At 40.5% G+C, this 19,937-nt stretch overlaps 1 protein-coding gene across 2 annotated transcripts in view; it reads left to right on the top strand.

The window, feature by feature from the left end:
- Positions 1-19,937, top strand: part of KANK4 (KN motif and ankyrin repeat domains 4) — a 286,564-nt gene that overhangs the window by 80,803 nt on the left and 185,824 nt on the right. For both annotated transcript variants that reach the window (XM_086953375.1, XM_086953383.1), the window contains exons 3-4: positions 3,520-5,685; positions 10,690-10,801. In XM_086953375.1, coding sequence (XP_086809501.1) covers positions 3,520-5,685; positions 10,690-10,801 — 2,278 coding nt within the window. The remainder of the gene's footprint in view (positions 1-3,519; positions 5,686-10,689; positions 10,802-19,937) is intronic.

The following is a 19,937-nucleotide window of genomic DNA, read 5'->3' as shown; positions in this document are numbered from 1 at the left end:
GGTTGCTTTTACCCCCTGAAGATTCTATAAAAGATCTGTCATGTTTACTATACAATACTTAGGGCCAGATGTAGGTCGCCAATTACCGGTCGGTAACGGTCGATTTCGGCAGTTACCGACCGGTAATTGGATTTTGAGATGTAGGGGCCATTATTTTACAGAATCAGTAAATTTACAGATTCTGTAACATACCGAATCGGTAATTTTACCGATTCGGTAAATCCCAGATGTAGGTAGCACTGTTTACAGTGCTACAGGCCTTCAGAATTCGGTATTTTATCACCCAATACAATTGGATGGTAAAATACCGAATTCAGGTGTACATGCACATCTGTGCATGTACACCTGTGCCATGTAACACACAGATATGTATGTGTGCCACATGGCACACAAGCCTGGAATTGGGGTGCTACAGGGTGTCAAAGTGACACCCCGTTCACCCTTGCAGGATTCGGTATTTACCGATTCGGTAAATACCGAATCGGTATTTCCCATTGATTCCTATGGGCTTCAAGGCCCATAGGAATCAATAGGAAATATCGATTCGGTATTTACCGAATCAGTAAATACTGAATCATACCGATTCGGTAATTCTAAAATAAGAATTACCTACATCTGCCCCCTTCCTATTTACCTACTCTTAAATACCGAATCGGTATGATTCGGTATTTAAGAGTAGGTAAATAGGAATTACCTACATCTGGCCCTTAGTGCCCTATTTTGCAGGCTGTATTGGACTTTAGGCTAGTGATGGGAATGGGCTGCATTTAGTGCTCCCGGCCTGCACCATCCTGCATCTACAGTTGGTACAGAATGCCTCAGCAGGGCTCTTGCTTAAACACCCATCACAAGAGCCAATTTCACATCAAAGGGATATGCTCCGTTGGCTCTGAATAGACAAACAAATTATTTTTAAAACCCTGTGCCGCTGCTTTAAGGCCTTAGATAATTTAGATACTTTGTTTATTTCCCAACAATTTTTGTAGTATCTGCCCAAAATGGCTGCTAGATTCCGCTCTGCCTTCCACCTTCAAATTCCAAGGAGCAGGAAAGTCCACCAGCGAAGCAGATCGTCAACTTCCTGGTAGGAAAGACCTGGAACTAACTCTGGTAGTTAGATTTATCTCAGAATTTCTGACAGGGAACAATTGAAAACCTGGTTAGTCAAACATTAATGTGGTCCTTTTATTATATTCTATGGGTTAAGTAGCTGGTTTTTAGCACCAGGAAACCTACTGGTGATTTTTCGCTCTATAAATAACAACTTGCTCTCTGCTGCCCTTTCTTTATGGCCAGAGCACCGTCACAACTCTTAACATAAACCTGTAGGTCCAAGTGAAAGTGGATTCAGTGTCTGACTGTACTCATCTTTGTGGAGGATGCCAAGCTTCTGTGAATGGGCTGAGGGCACTGACTAAGAGATGTGCTCTTGGACGGTCGCACTCGATGCCAAGGAAATCTAGGTTCATCTTCGGAAGGATCTTGTAGATCACTTCCTCGTACCCTCCTTTCAATTCAGTTCTATTAAGGGGGTCTACATTTTCATTCACCAAAGGACCAGCTTCAGCCCAGCTCTGTGTACTAGACCAAAGTGATGTGTTAATTTGTTGGGAGCATGCACCAAATAACATCTGAGAGGGCCGCATTTAATGCACGGATGCTTTTGCACTCTATGTGCATTCATAGTTAAACAAGGATATTTATGGCCCTTTTAATGTATTTATTTTTCACTATTTATTTCAAAGCCATAACATTTCCAAAGAGTGCAGCACACAGGTAAATGGTGAAAAGTGAAAGCGAAAGAAAGCAGCAGGCAGTGGCGTCTTAATGCATGGGCACACTGGCCCGTTGCCTGGGAGCCCCACGAGCATAGGGCACCCATGCTAATCTAGAATTTAACCGGTGGGATGCTCCTCCACAGTGTGGTTGTGTAGGCAGGGCCCAGGGCACTGCTTTGCCCCAGGGACCTATAATGCTGTTAAGACGGCCCTGGCAGCAGGAGTGTGGTGACATTACCAGGCCATCCAACATACCACTGAAAGTCAACTATAGACACCTGTCCATTTTTCTGCCAAAGAAGTTCAATCCCTGAGAATCATAGCCCACACAGCAGAAGGTAGGAGCAAGGCAAGTACAACAATTGACGGAATGTTTTAAATAATCGGAGCCACTGGAAACTTGTCTGGGCTACATTCCAATCTATTGTTGCTTTGCTCATCGTTGCACTATGGACTGAGCAATTCAAGCCAGCCTGGGTCCTTCCCCACAAAGTATAGTCTAACCTGAACCTCTAGACCACACCCACTCTTTAAGGGGACACATACCACACAAGACAAGATTTGACCTTGCTGGACCTCATCAGTCTTATGACCTAGCAAATCACTGGACCAATGTCTGAGGATAACCATAGCATTTAGGGTGATTCAATGAGTAAAACAATATGTGAGGGATATGAATTCATCTCAAACACTGTTAATTGGTGCTGTACCATTATATCAGAGTTTAAATAGTGAGCTTCACTTATATAATCTTCATAAAATTGACTACCAAATTATCATCAAGGTGAGTAGAGGTGAGTTAAGAATCCTAAATCTAAACCCCTCTGGTTATGCTTATCTTGATGTTCAAACTTGTGGAGTCAATATACGTACACGTCGATATTCTTGATTTTGATTAGGATTGGGTGTAACTTGCTTAATTCTGGGTAATATAATCACCCGCAGTTACCTAAGAATGCTGCATGGTTACGTAGGGTTATGGGAGAAGAGTAATTTTGTATTTAGAGTTATTTCATTGGGTAAAAATACCCCCTTGCATCAAAATGGATGCAAGGATGAATTTTGCACTAAGACATAGAGCTAAATGCAAGGGAAGACGAATAGTAAGGGCAAGCAGTCACTTGTGCTTGCTAAAAATGCTCTCGGTAGGATTTTCCTCAAACTTATCACCAGAATTTAGCACTTTTTTCTTACCGCAAAATGCACCCTGATGTTCAAAAGTGATGCAAGGGTGCATTTTGGGCTAAGAAAAAGCTCTGAATTCAGCAGAACATGAATAGCGAACAGAAGAAGCCACTATTACTCTTAATCATGCAAGCAGAAGACATCATATAGTTATCGGTAATTCAGAGTCAAAGAATAACACAGAATTATTGAATTTACACCAGCGTAATCCAAATTCTGCCCAGGCCTAAACTTCATTGTGTGATATTCAACCATGCTATTTACTGTGAGTTTCATTCTCGTCCATGAGAAAAATTATCTTAAAAAGGCTAAACAAATTGTTCTCTGTACAGAAGAAAATCCCTGGTGATGGTTCCTAAGACACATGTGGTCAGTATATAAAATCGCATAGCTTAAGACATTTAATGACATTAACTGAGAAAAGTTCAATTAAATGATATAGTGTCGTACATAATACAGAGCAAGTACAATTCTAGATGGTCTCCATAGATCTAGTAAATTATGGAAGAATATTGTTGTGTGATTTAACAACTAATTGAGTTTTTCTGTATTTCAGAGAAAAACCAACTATCTAAAACAGCTGGTGGAAAAGAGAAGAAACTTCCATACTCTGTGGAAACCCCTTATGGTTTCCATTTGGACCTCGATTTTTTGAAATATGTGGACGATATTGAAAAAGGAAATACCATCAAAAAGATCCACATTAGCAGAAAATCGAAGCAATCTAAATTCAGCACGCTACCTCGGAATTTCAGTGTCCCCGACAATGAGTCTAGGGCGCATACCTCCTCTGCTTCTCAAAGTTGGACAACCAATGACCGCCCCTCTACATCAGTGAGGGAACCTGTTGAAGCGAAGGGCCAAGGCTCATTGCCTGTTAATTCGTCATCACAACATCTGCAACATCTGCAGGAGCTAAATTACAGGCGAAAGACTAATGTTGTTGAGGCAAGCAGCCAAGCAGACATCATTTTGCATGATGGATTCATCACACTCAGTGGGAGACCTAATCTTTTTAGGGCTTCCAGCATGCCTGCCGCTCTTCCGTATGACAAAAATACAGATGAGCCCAACCTGTGCTCCACTTTTTGTCAGTATCCAGTCACATGCCAACCTTGTGGTGGAAACAACATCAAAGAAAATGATTTTGGGCCTATGGATTCCTGTGAATGGGAATTAGCTCAGCACAAAGAACAGATTAACATGAAACAGCAAATCAATGAAGCCTTCCAGAGAATACAGGATTTGGCAGATCAAGTTAAAGCTATCCCTGAACTTAACCAGCAAATAATGCTACTCACAGAGGAGAAGTTAGAGCTAAGCAACCAACTCCAGATACATCAAGAAATGAAAGTAACTAACCAGTTGCATTTAAAGTACCAACTACAGGCCTATCGAGAGATGGAAGAGCAAGTCAAAACCATCCCTGAACTTAACAGACAAATACTACTACTCACAGGGGAGAAATTGCAGCTAACAAACCAACTTCAAGCCCATCAAAAGTTTAAGACTACATTATTGAACAAGGAAACATTAACGGATACAGCTGAAATAAACAGTCTAAATTCAGTCGCTGAAACGTCTTCCATGCTCACTGTTCAAGACCTGGAACCACTAAATGTTGAAAATCAGAGAAGTGAAGGAATAGAGCTAAACATTTCTGAAAGTGAGCACCACAACTCTGCCGATAGTGACATTAAAAATATCTCACCAAGTTTGGCAAAGCACAATGTGAACTTGGAGCCATTACTTAATGTCAGTTTACAACACATGGTAGCCAAAGCACTACGACAAAAGGCCTCAAATCTGGAGGAGAAGCTGAACGAAAAGACAGAAGCACTGGAAGAAACCAAGCGCCTGCTACAGCAACAAAATTATGAAATTGAGGCAAGAGGTAGACACATCCAGGATCTGGAAAACACAATAAGAATCCTGGAGGAACATACCAAAGAGTGCCAGATAATAAAGCGGTCTGCATTGCAATATTGTGATACTGCAATGAATACTGTACCCTGGCAGGCCAAGGAAGATAGACATGTGTGTGATAAAGCGATAAGTGTAAATATCACTCCTGGTACAAAGTCAATTGGGTGCGGAGAATTTGATGTAAATAACATTATGCCTCCGACAAATGAAGTAATTTGTAAATTATGTGGCATGAGTGGAGTACCTCAGGCCAGCCTCAGCACTAGCGACAAAGAGTCAGATATAGATGTAGTCAATGAGAATGTAACCAGAACCAATTCTGAGACCCCTACTGAAGCCATCCTCTCAATAATGTCAGATGATACAGAACTGAAGATTGAAGAGTCTTTTCATGACTGTGAACTTAGAAGTGAAGTTTGTAGCGCACAATCCCCTGCCCCTATCTCCACAGTCGAGAACCCTGTCCAAGGAAGCCTTTCCATGAAAAATGGTAATAGCAAATTTCATCCCTCAAATGAGACCCCCAAAAAGCAGCCTGCCACCAAAGAGCAAGACGTGTCACCACCAGATGCTACTGTTGGGCAATATGTGAAGAAAATTCAGGAATTAATTCATGAGCAGTGGACATGCTTGGAACATGGGTACCCAGAACTGGCAAATGCCATCAGGCAGCCTGCATCGAAGCTCAGCTCCATTCAGAACCAACTGGTCAATTCCCTGAACCTGCTGTCATCGGTCTACACCTCCCAAACATCATCTGATGAGGAGAATGTAAAGGCAAAATACAAAGAGATGGGTAAATAACGACAACTAACAAAAAAGCTCATTGTGTATCAAAATAGATCCCCCTCTGAGATTGTGCTGTACGACTAACCATATAAAGCGTGTAAATTTGATTGTACAGTCAATTTAGTAGTTGGTCAATTAACCTAATCAGTGTATCTGTATTACGTCACTGCGTTCTGATATGGTGAACTTTGTTGGCTCATACGTGTATCGCTCCATGGGTTCTTTAATTCAGCATAGCTGTAATTGATCACCCACTACTGTGAACAGATCTTTTGTGACTTATAAGGAAATGTTTTAGCAACTTTGCACTTGTTAGACTTTGACATTTACTGAAGACCTACTGGAGAGATGGACAGAGTCCCAAGTACAGCTCAACGCAAAGGTCTGAAAGGTAGCCTTCCCTTGAAAAAATTATAAAATGACATTTACGTGTAGTACATGAGTGATATTTAGCTGCTGAAACACTGTCAGTGTGGAATTTGTAGACAGGGTACCATTTTGCAAATACACCACATGAAAGCACAACTTTCAGTTATTCTGAATGAGCAGAGAACTATGGCTCAGGTGGACAAGCGCATATTAGCAAATGATTGTCTGTGCGCAGGTGCTTAAGTGATTGGGCATGAATGTCAGGTCATTTCTCTTCCAGATGAGGGAAGTTTGCAGTTTTTGACTGGTGCGATTTGTAGCATGTGGCATCTGATAATCAAGAGATGAATGTTGTTCGGGGCAGGTCTCCGGAGAGCTCTTACCTCACCGGGCAAGCACACACCTTCTTTCTGATTCTATGGGCTTTCCCCTATACCCTCGAGGTCAATGGTCAGTACATAACCAAGATCAGGTAGAAGGCCCAGTTCCTAAGACTACAATTCATACTTCACTGAAGCTGCTAGAAAATTAAATATATAAACCTTTGTTTTTGGAAGAAAAAAAAGATAAAATTGCTTACGTTTGTATGCACTTTGTAAAACAAAAAAAACTTTAATTGGTGTTCTGAACGATGGAGAAATTATCATTAAATCTTAACGACATCTTGGAGGAAAAACACATTCCTTGTAAATTCGTTCTTTCTTCATCTCTGCAGCGAGTAAGTCCCATGTGTGCCACTACAGTTTCAGCACAGCATTCGTGCAATAGTTAAACTTGGCAGAGGCGAGCAGGCAGAGTTTTATTTGTCTGCTGTGCTCTGATGGTTATGTGAAGCGTGACTGTGTCCTAAAGAAGGCTGGAGCCTGAACTCTCAGATTATGTTTCTGGATGCAATGTCTGCAGCTCAGAGATAACCAGAAAAATATGTTCAAATAATTGGAATCCAGGCACTAAAGGCGGATGATTCTCTTAAAAAGTGAAGACACGTGCCATGTGCAGACTTGTCCTTTTCTCTCTGAATGTCATAGTTCTCCACTTGAGTGTAGTATAGGACTCGGAGGAGTTAATGTTGTGTGCATGCCTCAAGGAAAGAGTGTTTGTGTCAGCTTGGAAGCTGCCATCAATGTTGGTCTTGTGTTTCTCTTTAGAAGATACCCTTAAATGGTAGAGAGGCCAATACGTTGCCTTATTGAAGTCTAAACAACTAATTGTGGTATATTAATATACGCTAGTCGTTTTTTTATTCCAAAGTGTACAGTGCAGAGTAAGTGAGTGTGGTGAGAGGCAGTGCCTGCTCCATTATGTTAAAAGCCTTACTGTTCATTCTTTTATTAAGAGTTCAACGTGTCCTTACACAGACCTCTTTACCACAAGTTCAGTCATTACATACTATAGTATTTACGCCACACAATACTTTATAGGCTAGAAATCGTGTAATTGCAAATGTTCATTTTTGAGAAGTCCTATAGATGGTGAAAAAGACCCACATATGAAAAAAGGAGGGATTTTCATGATTGCATATTACTAAAAAAATGTTAACATGCACACTGTCCTGTAGGTGCTCAACACTGTTCCAAACCTGATTGTCTTTTTAAACTCAGAAATCAGAAACATGAAACTGATCTGCTGAAACTGCTGTTTATCTTTATTGAATGCATTCCAACCATTGGTGCTACAATTGTTTTCACATCTTCCAAACTGTTTTGGGTGTTCTCGCCGTAGATAGCCTTACCTGGCATACATCGGGGATCTCGGTGGGGAATGTGTGTTCTCCTAATAGTGCTTAGCTGGTCACTCATCTCATGCCTATCCTTTCTTAACGCCTGACTTCCACTGGATTATCAGGTTTCTGAGGATCAGCATGGAACTCTTTCTGTTCTCCTGACCTACCATTGTTTTCCAGAATGTAAAATTTGCATTTATTTTCACTTGGACATAGGGGCATGTCATATGAGCCCTCTAAGCATTTTGAACCCTGGAATTGCTGAGATACTGCCTTTGTTAGTGTGGTGTGCTGCCCTCTGAATATTGATCTCTCTGCTGCTTGGGTTGGACTCAATCTTCAACCATTGATTGGTCCTCCTCTCATCCATGCTAGGTCTTTTTTTGTCAAAGAGAAGATGCAGATGGGTTGTTGCAATTGTTGTTGACCCAGGTCACCCTACCTCGCTTTCGCAAAATGCACAGATAATTGATGTATCTTCGAATGTGTCCAAAAACTCAGGCAGGGACAGAAACACTTACAGCAATACAATGATCAGCTCTGGCCTATATTGTCCTGCACAGAGAAACAGCCAATGTCTCCAATTTACCTTTCAAATTAGAGCAACATGCTTACAGGAAAATTGTTTGTAGTCATATTGATTTTTCCTTTGAAAACATAGTCGATTGATACCAACTGAGCCGAAGTGCTTTTGTAACATAAATGCCTTGAAGTCAGATACACAGTGGGATTTCTAAGTATGTGCACTAAATCCACTGCCCACGCCTTGGAGGTAATGAGCCTATCAAGGTCTCTTTAGTGAAGTGACTGATCCTGCACTTATAGTCCTGGTCTTTTTTGATAATGTCGTGGTCTCCTTGTAGAATCCCTTGGAAGGAGAGCAGTAGTTAATATTGAGTTCACTGCTTTTATTTCTTCCTGATGTTCATTTTATGATGCTGAGAAAATAAGAGACTTCCCGCTTGATATGCTTCTATGTTAAGCTGGCGCTACATGCCTGATGAAGGTTAACGGAAACCTGTGCGGCTAATGGCCTGAAACACAATAATGTCCTCTCACATTCTCTCTCTTGCCAACCTTCTCTTTACTTTACTCAAAGCCAGGTGAAATCAGATGGGCATATAAAGTCAAATGCAACGCCTCTACTCACTCCTGTTCTACAAGAAATGCTCCCCAGTCTAGGGTTTCCTGTTAATTAAAAAAAAAAATGCATCCCCTGCGTATAACTCTGTTAGGTCACTCTGGCACTGGGACAGAGCCATGGGGCTGGAACTCTGCCATTCTGAGTGGGCAGTGCATAAGTGTACATCTGACATTAAATGTGGGCACTTTACTATGGGCAATTAACTACACTAGTGTGTTTACTATCTATACCAACTGCTTTGGTAGTAACATAGTCCACTTCTTGAATATTTCTTTTTAATCCTTGCTGTGGGCTCATACACTCTTTTCACGCAGCCTCCTTTTTAGCCACACAAGCATCCCTATTGAAAATTTTTGCTCTTTCTTTTAGATGCCCTTCAAAGATGAGTGGCCTTTCTTACAATTTTGCGTTCCTGATAAACTATATAGCATTAGCCAAGAGTCTTGTGCGGCTTTCGGAAACACATGTTCACCAAATCTAGTGGAATACAAATGCCACAAGGCTTGGCCAGTTGGTATTAATAAAAAGTGTGCTTTAATGATACCTATTATTAGAAAAAACAGACAGCATATGTTAATGTTAATGGGATTTATAAAGCACGCGAATAACCCGGGGTGTCTTGGCGCTGAGAACACAGTAAGCCCGACCAGGCGTCTAATTCTGTAATAGCCAGGTTTTCAGCCCTTTCCTGAAGATGGTGAGGGAGCCAGCACTTCTGAGCTCACTCTTATTAGAAGTAATGCATTTATTTATCCTATAGCAAATTAGAAAAAGAGAGATGCCCTTAGCTCCTCACTAGCCTGGAGTGCTTGGGTGACTGTTAAGCCTGATCTTGAGGAGCCTGAAACCACAAAATAGAGCCACGGCGGGAGGACTCCGTCTCTAATTGTACTCTACAAATCCCAGAAATCTGGATATGGGTAAATATTTGCTTTCTTGACCTCACTCCTGAAACCAGGTTCTGAATGATGTCTACTGTGGAGATTTCTGGTCTTTAAACCAGCTTCCATTGGGCCTGTCAATCAAAAGTTCCTACGTTTTCCACATCGGAGGACATTTTCTCTGCCCCTGAAGTTTCACGACTTCGAACAATTCACAACGATGCCTATTTGCAAGGCTTTTCTGCCCTCCTGTTGGTGTTCTTCTCCTATGAGCTGGTAAATCATCTTTCAGAAGGGGGCAGCATGCCACACCTACAATGTGAAAATCACTTGGCAAGTTACAATTGGCTTTTGCTGGGTCAAATTTCTGGATTGTGTCCAGTAGCCGTTGCTAACAAGAAAACATCAAGTCAATTCCAGTTACATTTTGGAACTTGTCACTAGTGTCAGATTATGGGCTATGGTTTCTTTTGTCATTTATTTTAACAAATACAACTTTTCCAAAGGAAACCATTTCTAACTTGTCAAGTACAATTTCCAGCAGAGACCGAAACAACATTGAAGTCATAACGAATGACAGCATCATTTAAAACAATGTCAAACAAACTTCTATGTATGTAGATGCTTGAAGGGCTGATTAGAGTGTGATATCTTTTCTACATGTTTCTATGCTCCCACGAGCTCTGTATCCATTTACTCAGAACTTTCTGTCTTCACCAATCAACTGGAAGTGTGTGCCCTTCAATCATACACTCGGTTTACATAATGTAACAGTGTTGTGCCAAACGAGCTTTTGATTGATGGGTCTATGGGAAATCTAATAAAGGATATATTTTACACAGCTGATGGAAATAAGAATTATTCTTTTTGATTAATGGTTTTATATTTTACCAGAAACGTCGCCAACTACCAGTCTTAAATCTATTATGAAAAAGAAAGGCCACGGTTCCCACGCGAGAGGTAATGGAGCTAAGAAGAACCTTCAATTTGTTGGGGTAAATGGTGGGTAAGCATCGCTTATGGAGCACAAGAATTCCATTTTGTATTGTTCAACCCCCAAATATCGCAATATGTAGTTAGCATTAGCATCACTTGTGACGCCATTGTATTGTTTCCCATTTTGATTGAAATGCTTGTCTTTGAATCTCAGCTATATTTCAGAAATATTAACTTACTTTCCTTCCACCCATGCTCATTTAAATATCTGCATTATATTAAAAAAAAATAGCAGACACACCTAGATTTGAAGCTTTTGAGATCAGGGGTCCCATTATCAAGATTATCAGCATTGCGGCAACCCACCCATGTAGTTAATATGGCATTTCAACAGAAATGTGCAGACAATATACCCTTTACAGAACATATAATCTTGATTTACAGAAAAATATTTTTATGTTTCATATTAATGGTTTTTAAAGCAGCTGCTTTGCTGTGAACTGCTATTGAAGCACCAGATTGGAAGGGAGAGGAAGGAAGCAAAATATAGGCAGGGGATTAGCTCTATGGAGGAAGCTAGTGTTAGTCAGCAGGTCTTACAAGTGCCTGTAGCTAGAGGGGCGCATGCATTTTTAAATCTCTTCTGAACATTATGTAGTTTGGTGTTTGTAAGAAGAAATGCAGGGAGCTCCCTTTATACCAATTAAACAGTATGCTTCAGAGGAACATCAAGTTTAAGGATGACAAATATTGATAATTGGTAATATTAGGAGGATTAATGTGCACACAAGGAAGTATGTTGGCATATATTTATTCTTGTAAAGTTGATCAGTTGTAGGTTTATTATGTTGGTACAGCGACCCACCAAGTGGTGTGTTCAAAATATTATCAATGATGTGAATCAACTCACTGCAACTCCCTCTATACCCATCATCGATCTGAGGTTGTAGAGGAGCATGTTCTGGTCAACCCTTTTATATGACTGTGATGGGTCAAGTTAGATCAACGTGCAGAGCAGGTCCTGGAATCTGGGGCATAGCAAATCCTTTCAGACACTGAAAATAACAATTGTATTGCCGTAGCAAGGGCAGAATCCAGCCTTATAGCCATGAAGGCAGTCCGATTACAGAAGGAGAGATCACTGGGAGGAGAATATGATTTTTCTCCCTCTGTCAAAGCCGGAGAGTTCTGAACTAGGTCAATAGTTATCTGGGTCTTCAGAGTTTCCTCCAGGTTTCTGCACGTTGAGGTTGATGAGCTAGTGTTTCAGCTTTTTGGAAACCACCACATCTCAAATTGAGGCATTCATTCATTTTTATATCATAGGTAAGAAAAAAGGTCACCCCAATTTGACCTTACACACGTCACTGGAGAAAGTTGTTCATACAATTCAGAATTTTTGTTTACTTCTGACTCTGAGATGAGTGCCACTTTTGAAGTATAGCAATCTTGATCATTCCTATTTTTGAGACACAAGGGTAAATGTAGAGGAAGTTACCTTGGGTACAACATCTAAAGACCAGAGGATATGACTGTAGTCCTTCAGCAGTTGTGGAATTGATGTCATAAACTTTGCCTTGCCTTTGAAGTAAGGCATTAGATCATGAACTTTTCCTGAGAAGAAGTCACAGATGCTTTTTTACCAAATGATGTTGATGGTTTAAAGGAGTTCTGCATAGTACATGTTTACCTCCACAATTTTAGTTTGTTGGAAGCTTTTCTTTACTCTGAGCATTTCTGCAGCCTATATACTGAATGCAATGTATAATACAGTCTAGACGGATGTTGTTTTCCTCTGTCCTGTTTCAAAGTTTCATCTTATTCTTTTTAGATCTCATGAGGTTATCAGTGAATCAAGGCTCACTGATGATTGATAAATTCTTTCTTTGAGACGTATTATTCGGTCCCCTTCAAACCGTCAGCTGTGGGGTAGTCTATGAACAAGTTACTGGCTGGGAGGGCAAACATGGCACTTGATGATAGGCACCTGAGCTTATTGTAATCACTGAATTTGTTTGCAGGCAAATGGCATTTGTGGTTGGAGCAAACCTTACTTTCAAGATAGATTGTGGATGAGGGTATAGGGGAGAAGTAGGTCAAGAGTGAGGTCAGCCTCATGTCAATCATTTGTCAATTTGTCAGTAACTCAGACTTTCCATAATTATGATCAGTCATTGGGCTAAAGAGTTTGAGGGGTAATTGACCCAGATGTTGAGGTCACCAAGCATTTAGTAGGTCTTTATACTGTAAGGATTGCTGAGCAAAATCAAAGCAAAATCAAAGAGTACAATTTAAAGACCTTCCAATGGGCAAACGTTCTTATCCAGAAGGGGACTTTCAACCAGTATGTTGACATTTCTTTTTAAGCAAATTTAGCTGCAGCAGCAGGGTTGTGAGCGTTCCTGGATGAGTCCATGGCAACAGTTGGCAAACACCCATAAACCTGTGAGGTTAATTTCTCATCCAGTAAATGCACACACATTTATTCCACTGAATGGTTGGAGTAAGTTCATTTACAGGTTTGGAATGGAGAGGAAACACCAAAATGAATTTGGTTGTATCTGTGTAGGATGCATGCAGGGAGAAAATTACTTCACCCATGGAAGCGCACAACAAAGAGCAAACATACAAAAACTGATCTAACCTACGTTTTTTACATATGCATTAAGTGTTCACCTAGTATAAATGTTGGTGGCTTAAACTGTATACAAGTGTGTACTGCTGGAACACTTCAGAGCAGTTTGAATTCTCTGCCAATCCAATAAAATTTGGAATTTGTTCTCAACCAAGTGGCATTTTTGGCAAGTAAATTTCCAACTTTTTAAAGTTGTTTTTTGTGAATCGAATGGAGGCAATTTGTACATTTCAAAGTGAATCGCCATCATTTGAATACAAAACAGTTTTAAAGCAGACCATTTCCTAAAAATACATTTATTTTATAACCAAAGGGGTTTAAGAAATTTATCCAAACTGAATTTTTTCAGTTGATTTTAGAATTGTCTAAGACGTGTGCCTTATTGCTTCCAATTAGGTTGGGAAATATTATAAACATTGTCATATAAAGGGCCAGATTCACAAAAGTAATCTGAGACAAAATCCTAACTTTACGACTTTCGGTATTCACAAAGGGCATTTAGGAGTAGTAAAGTTAGGATTTTGTCTCAGTTAAACTTAAGACCAAAACTTAAACTTAAGACCAAAACTTAGTTTCAGTTAAACCTAAGTTTTGGTCTTAAGTTAAACTTAAGATCAAAACTTAAACTTAAGGGCCCAAAAAATGTAAGTAACTCAATATCTTAATATATAAATGAAAAGAGCACAACTTTGCAGCATATTTAGCAAACATTAATAGTGAACTTAAAGTAGGTGATTTATTCCCGGGCTAGTGGGGAACTTATGGTCCATTTGGGGGGGATAAATGAAACATGAGGGAAAATCTAATCAGTTTGTAATCAGAGAATCCTTTGGGAATTCACTCTTGTCTTACCTTCAAAAGCTGTGCTATGGTCTACTAATAGAATGTTATGTGCGCTATAACTTTCAGATAATAACAATACATTACTAAACTGGATATACAACAGACCTCCCTGCCATTTTGTAAACTCATTCCCTGAAGAAGGTATGGCAGGTGTTTTAATATTTTGCTCTATGGTGTCCAAATTTGTCTTACCCACAACATCATTTTTTTGTAACACATGGTAACCTATTTGAGACAAGATTTACTAAGGTTATGTGTTGGCACACATACAATACAAAGGAATGGAAAGTTGTGCAAATAACCATGACTGATTAATTTAAGTACTCAGTACCACTCTACCACCCGTACAATCATTGGCTTCACATTACTGGCTTAAATTTGCACTGTAGCTTGAAGATAAGCTTTACATGCTACAGCCAGATTTAACATCAGTGTCGCTGATGACATAATGAGGAGGAGGCATTGTAAAGATGGTCACCCAACTCCCCCTTCTGGAATATCCCACATGGGAAATAGAGAATACAGTACTCATCAGCATTCCGAAGCAACCTTAAAGCCACACCACATCTCCTTTTCTTAAAATATGAAAAACAATAAAAAATGAAACATAGGCAACAAAAGCAAACAAGAAAGTAATATTAACAAGGTAAACAGAAAAAAATGATGAAGGTGATCAAGAGACATTCACTTTGTGTGTTCTTCTCCCTAATCAACAGGAATGCAAGTGCAAGAGTTTAGCCAAATGCAGAGTGCCTCACAATGTGTACAACCCTAAACTTGTAGGAACACTTCTCAAACCTCTCATGCTAGGAGGACTCCAGCTAACATCAGAACAAGTACACAAGCAATCTCAAGCCCTCTCCAGCTCAGTCTCACATCCGACAAATGGGCACTAGGAAATCTTTCCACATTAACTTCTCTCATCTCACTGTCAGACATCGTCATCCACTCACAGCATCTCAGTTTCTACAAAACAATCAACACCGTCTGATACAGTGCCATATGTCTTACATCCCACTTTTACCCATTTATCAACTTAACCCAGTCCTCACATGCTGATGTAGTCTTTAAGAACTCCTAAACATGCAGAATCAGCCATTAACTCTTGCTGGCATGACCTTCACCCAATCAACTTTTCTGGAGTTTTTTGTGATCATCATAAGACAACATCCTTGGCAATATGTATACTAACTAGCTCCATCAACCCATGAAGTAAAAGTTTAGAACTTTTGGGTTGCCCCCTTATGCAAGAGAAGGAGGACCTCTGTGTCTGTTTATTAACGGCAGCACTATAAGCCCAGATCAAATCTGTAACCACACCCTCTACACCAAGCCAAATTCTGACAGCCATTTCCACTTCACCTTTAAATATTCCTTTTGCTTTCTCAACTTGAGCATAAGCTTGGGCATTATAAAGAGATGCCATTACATGCTTAAGCCCACGCTCCTCCAAAAACTCTTTTTTCATTTCCATTGAGGTAAGCAGAGTACCATTATCTGTAACAATTTACAATGGAATCTCTTCTGTACCCAAAAATTATTTTAGAGGTAATCGAGTGTAAGAAAACAATGTCTAACCATTTGGAGTTGATGCCCACCAGAATAGCAGCATACTGTAGATGTTCCAGGAGACACTCAAAGGGCTTAATGAAATCTAAACAAATCTTAGCCCAGAAGGTTCTAGGGTCTTGGATGTAATGAAGGACATTCTGCAATCGATCACTCTCTCGGAAACATGCTCTTCAAGACCAGGGTTCCAACATTTCTCTTTGACCTGTTTCGTTGTTATGGTTTGGCCAAGGTACCCACATGGCCAAAGTGATGAGTTTGTCTCTCAAAGCTTGAGTTGGCACAAATCTGTCTCCTCTCATGACCACAAACGCATCGCAGAGTCAGTACACCCAGAACCTCATAATAAGGGCTAGCACTCATTGGAGCAAACTACCTTTCATTGATCTTTTATGCACCATATTGGTCACAACCTTCACAATAACATCCTCATGTCTGATACCCAATCTTCCTTAAAAATTATATCACCCAATCCCTCTCTCACTCACAGACATTGGCAACAACCTCATTCATTTAAAATTCTTCTTACATTTCACTTCTGCCTGTGGGAAAAGCAATCAGCAAGTTGAATTTTCCATCCCAGCATGTATTCCAGTTCATGAGTGAAGCTTTGCAACCTGGCTATCAATCTAGATAGCCTTTCTGAATTTTTGTTAGCTCTACTAGGCTTGAAGACACTGAGCAGTAGTTAGTGGTCTTTCCTGAGAATGATTTTTGCCCTGATTTTGACATGAAGTATGTCCTTAAATATTCAGTACACCATGCTGCTTCCAATGTCTCGCTATCAATTATGCAGTAGTTCTTTTCAGGTTTTTTTAAGGTGTGGGAGGCAAAAGCCAGTTCTTTCTCCTTTCTACCAGGAAGTTGGGTAAGTACTGCCCGTTTACCTGTTGCAGTGGTGGCTGGCAAATTCACAAAGTGGTGTGGCATAAAAAAGTCTTTGCTTTTGACTGAGCAAACCCCGAAGAGAAGAAACTCGATTTTGTCAAGTGGGTTTGGGACTTAGAGGGTTCTCTGACCAAAGAAAGTTTGAAGAACAAAAAGGAGCCAATTGGAGCATTTTGCATCACGGTTATTTCATACATTGGCCTACAAATCTACATGGTGGACGAGCCTCTGTAGTCATGAACCAGATGTCTTGCTCAGATTGAGATCTTCTTTGACCCTCGAAACATGGCTTTTGCCTGCTACTCATTCTATAACCTCATGCATCAAGAATGAAAGACAAATCATTCACCTGTGATGTTAAACAGGCATAAGAGATACCCATCTAGTAGCTGAACTGCACAATGTGAAACTAGAAAACCTGAAATCAATCTCGGCCTTCCCACTTGAACAAGGTGTGTGCTCCTAGTAAAATATTTAATATCAGCTAGCTTTCTTTTCTTGCATTATCACGTATGAGAGTGACTTCAAATACTTGAGTTCAGAATGTGTGCCGTATGAAAATCTCTCCTTTAGTTTGATTTTGAAGACCATAATGTTGCTTAATGTATGATAAGAAGCTAGGAGAAGATGTGACCTAATGGCTAGCGTGGTCAACTTCGAAGCTGGGGAGCCAGGCTAGATTCTCGCCAGGGATGCTCAACATCCTGTGATTCTGGACAAATCACGTAATCTCCCTGTGCGAGCAAAAAATTAATGTGCGCTCTGATGCCTTCAGGTAAAGTTTGGCGATATAGAATACCCCCACTCCCCCCCCCCCCCCCCCCGAAAAAAAAATATAAGCATACTTACACCCGACTTCCATTTTAGTTCACTAATGGCATTGTTGTCGGAATGGGGGGAGGTTCTAAATTCATACATGGAAGGTGTTGTGGCCTAGTGGCTCCAGCTGCGTACCACATAATATGGGAGAGCAGTTTTGAATCTTGACTAATCTAACTTAGCAAAAAATGTAACAAAACCCTTGTCTTTTGTAAAGTGCCCCTTTGTCTTTCAGCAAGTTCGCTCTATTGAAAACTTCTTTTGTGTGATCTTAGGCAAATTCTTTATTTCCTCGAGGCATCATTTGGTCATTATCATACATCAGAGCACCTTCAAACACATGAGTTAAGGGTGTGTGCTGTACAAAGACAGTAATTTGTTCGTTTTAATAGACTATGATTTAACTTCATGCATGATAAGCATCTAGCTGTTTGGCCCACATATAAGATACACATGGCCCCTGGCTTGTCTTTTAGTTCCCTAATAACATTATCATTACAGAGATGTGGGGGTCAGAAATGATTCACAATTCATGTTTAAAACTTTCACTTTTAATACATATCTTTCATTGTTATGATGTAATCTTGTGTGCTAAGGGGAAAAGATTCTGAATAAAAAAAAATACTTTATAATAAAAAAAACACTTTATGACACTCTAACATGATCTTTATTTTATAATTTGCATGCCAAATACTTTTAATGCTCATGTCAGTTTTCCCTGTTTATTTTTTTGCTCGCCCACCTGTTTTGTTTGCTACTCGCCTTTGCAGATAACATTCTCTTAGAGGAGCCATGTTACCTCATAGACGCTGCCAGTAAAGTGTGAGAGGGACAGCATGCACCCCTATCAGCTCTCACAGTATTCACGCATAGGAAGCTAGTAAGACACTGGTTGCCAGCCTCCTCAACAGTTCATACAGTGGGACAGTAAGCACCTCTTTAATATGAAGATAGTAATTAAACATTTGTAGGGCTGCTTTTAATTCACAGATGATCCCTCCTCCTTGCCTTTTGGAGTCTGTATGCAGGGAGCAGTAAGCAAAGCAACATGTGTTTTTGTTGTGTGTAATCCTTTTCTAACCATAATCCGGCCCAGTCCAAATCATAGTAATATTTCTATTTCTATGGCCGTGTCCCGGTTTTTCACTCTGAAAATCTGGCCACCCTAATCTTAACACTACTTAAACAGGAGCTTGAGGAGACAGGAAGCTTTTCTTCGGCTGCCCTATTACTCACCTCATACAGTGCAGCTTCATAAGGCAGCAATCACCCTTTCTGGCTTCTCTATTACCTCACATACAGCTAGATTCATCATTGTCCCGTTTTGCCAGTCCTTAATAGCGATTATTAAGGAATCGCTATTAAGGACTTGCAAAACGGGATTCATGTAGGAATCGCTAAATAAATTGCGATTCCTACACATTCCTTATTTGCGATTAGCAAATTGCTAATCTCAAATAAGGAATAACTCCCCATTCATTCCTATGGGCCAAGGCCCATAGGAATGAATGGGGGGATATTCCTTATTTGCGATTAGCAATTTGCTAATCGCAAATAAGGATGCGGTTTCAAGGGTGCCAGGGGTGTCCTAAGGACACACTGTAGCACCCCCGAAATGAAAATGTAGACTGATTTTGCGCACACACATGTCCAAAGGACATGTGTGTGTGTAACATACAACTGAGAAAAATGCACAAAAGTGCATTTTTTCCCAGTTTGCTATTTACCACGAAGTCAGACTTCGCGGTAAATAGCGGCAAAAAATAGCGATTTCGCAATTTTTAAATGCTTCTTGAATTGCATTTAAGGAATCTCTAATTGAGATTCCTTAAATGCAATTATTCGCAAATATGCGATTTCTAAAAATGCGATTTTTGCATTTGGGATGATTAATCCCAAATGCAAAAATAGCGCTCGCAAAGGGCCAGATTCTCAGAATCTGGCCCTTTGCGAGCCGTTTTCGGCTTGATGAATCTGGCCGTTAGCGTATCTGCAGGGGCTTATACTAAGGTGCCTTGCTTGCCGCATCTAACTGGCTCCATCCTAGCCCCCAGCTCAGCGCAGCTGCCGAGGGTCTCACACTGGTGATTAGGGAATCGTGGGGCTCTCCGAGTGCACTTGCAAGCTCACAGGCAGCGGTCAGAGAGCTGCAATAAAGACACTTGTTAAAATTTAGACAGTCTGCGACTCCTACCCTCACCTCCCATGGAGTATGTGATGGGTGACAGTCAGTGGCGGCTGGTGACATTTGTAAGTGGTGAGGCGGAAAATGCATTTCATAGAGCACCGTAGCGAGCGAGCGTAGCGAGCGAGCCCGAACAAGCAAATTCGAATATTGCCAACTTGAAGTAAGTCAAAAGCAAACACAGAACAGCACTGCGCCAAAAACGCAGCTATAGATATTGATGACAAGTTAATCCAAGAGTGTGGTCTCTTCCTAACATTGCTTCAG

The sequence above is a fragment of the Lissotriton vulgaris genome, chromosome 1_1 (assembly GCF_964263255.1).
Source record: "Lissotriton vulgaris chromosome 1_1, aLisVul1.2, whole genome shotgun sequence".
Classification (NCBI taxonomy): Eukaryota; Metazoa; Chordata; class Amphibia; order Caudata; family Salamandridae; genus Lissotriton; species Lissotriton vulgaris.
This window is presented reverse-complemented; position numbering and strand designations above follow the sequence as displayed.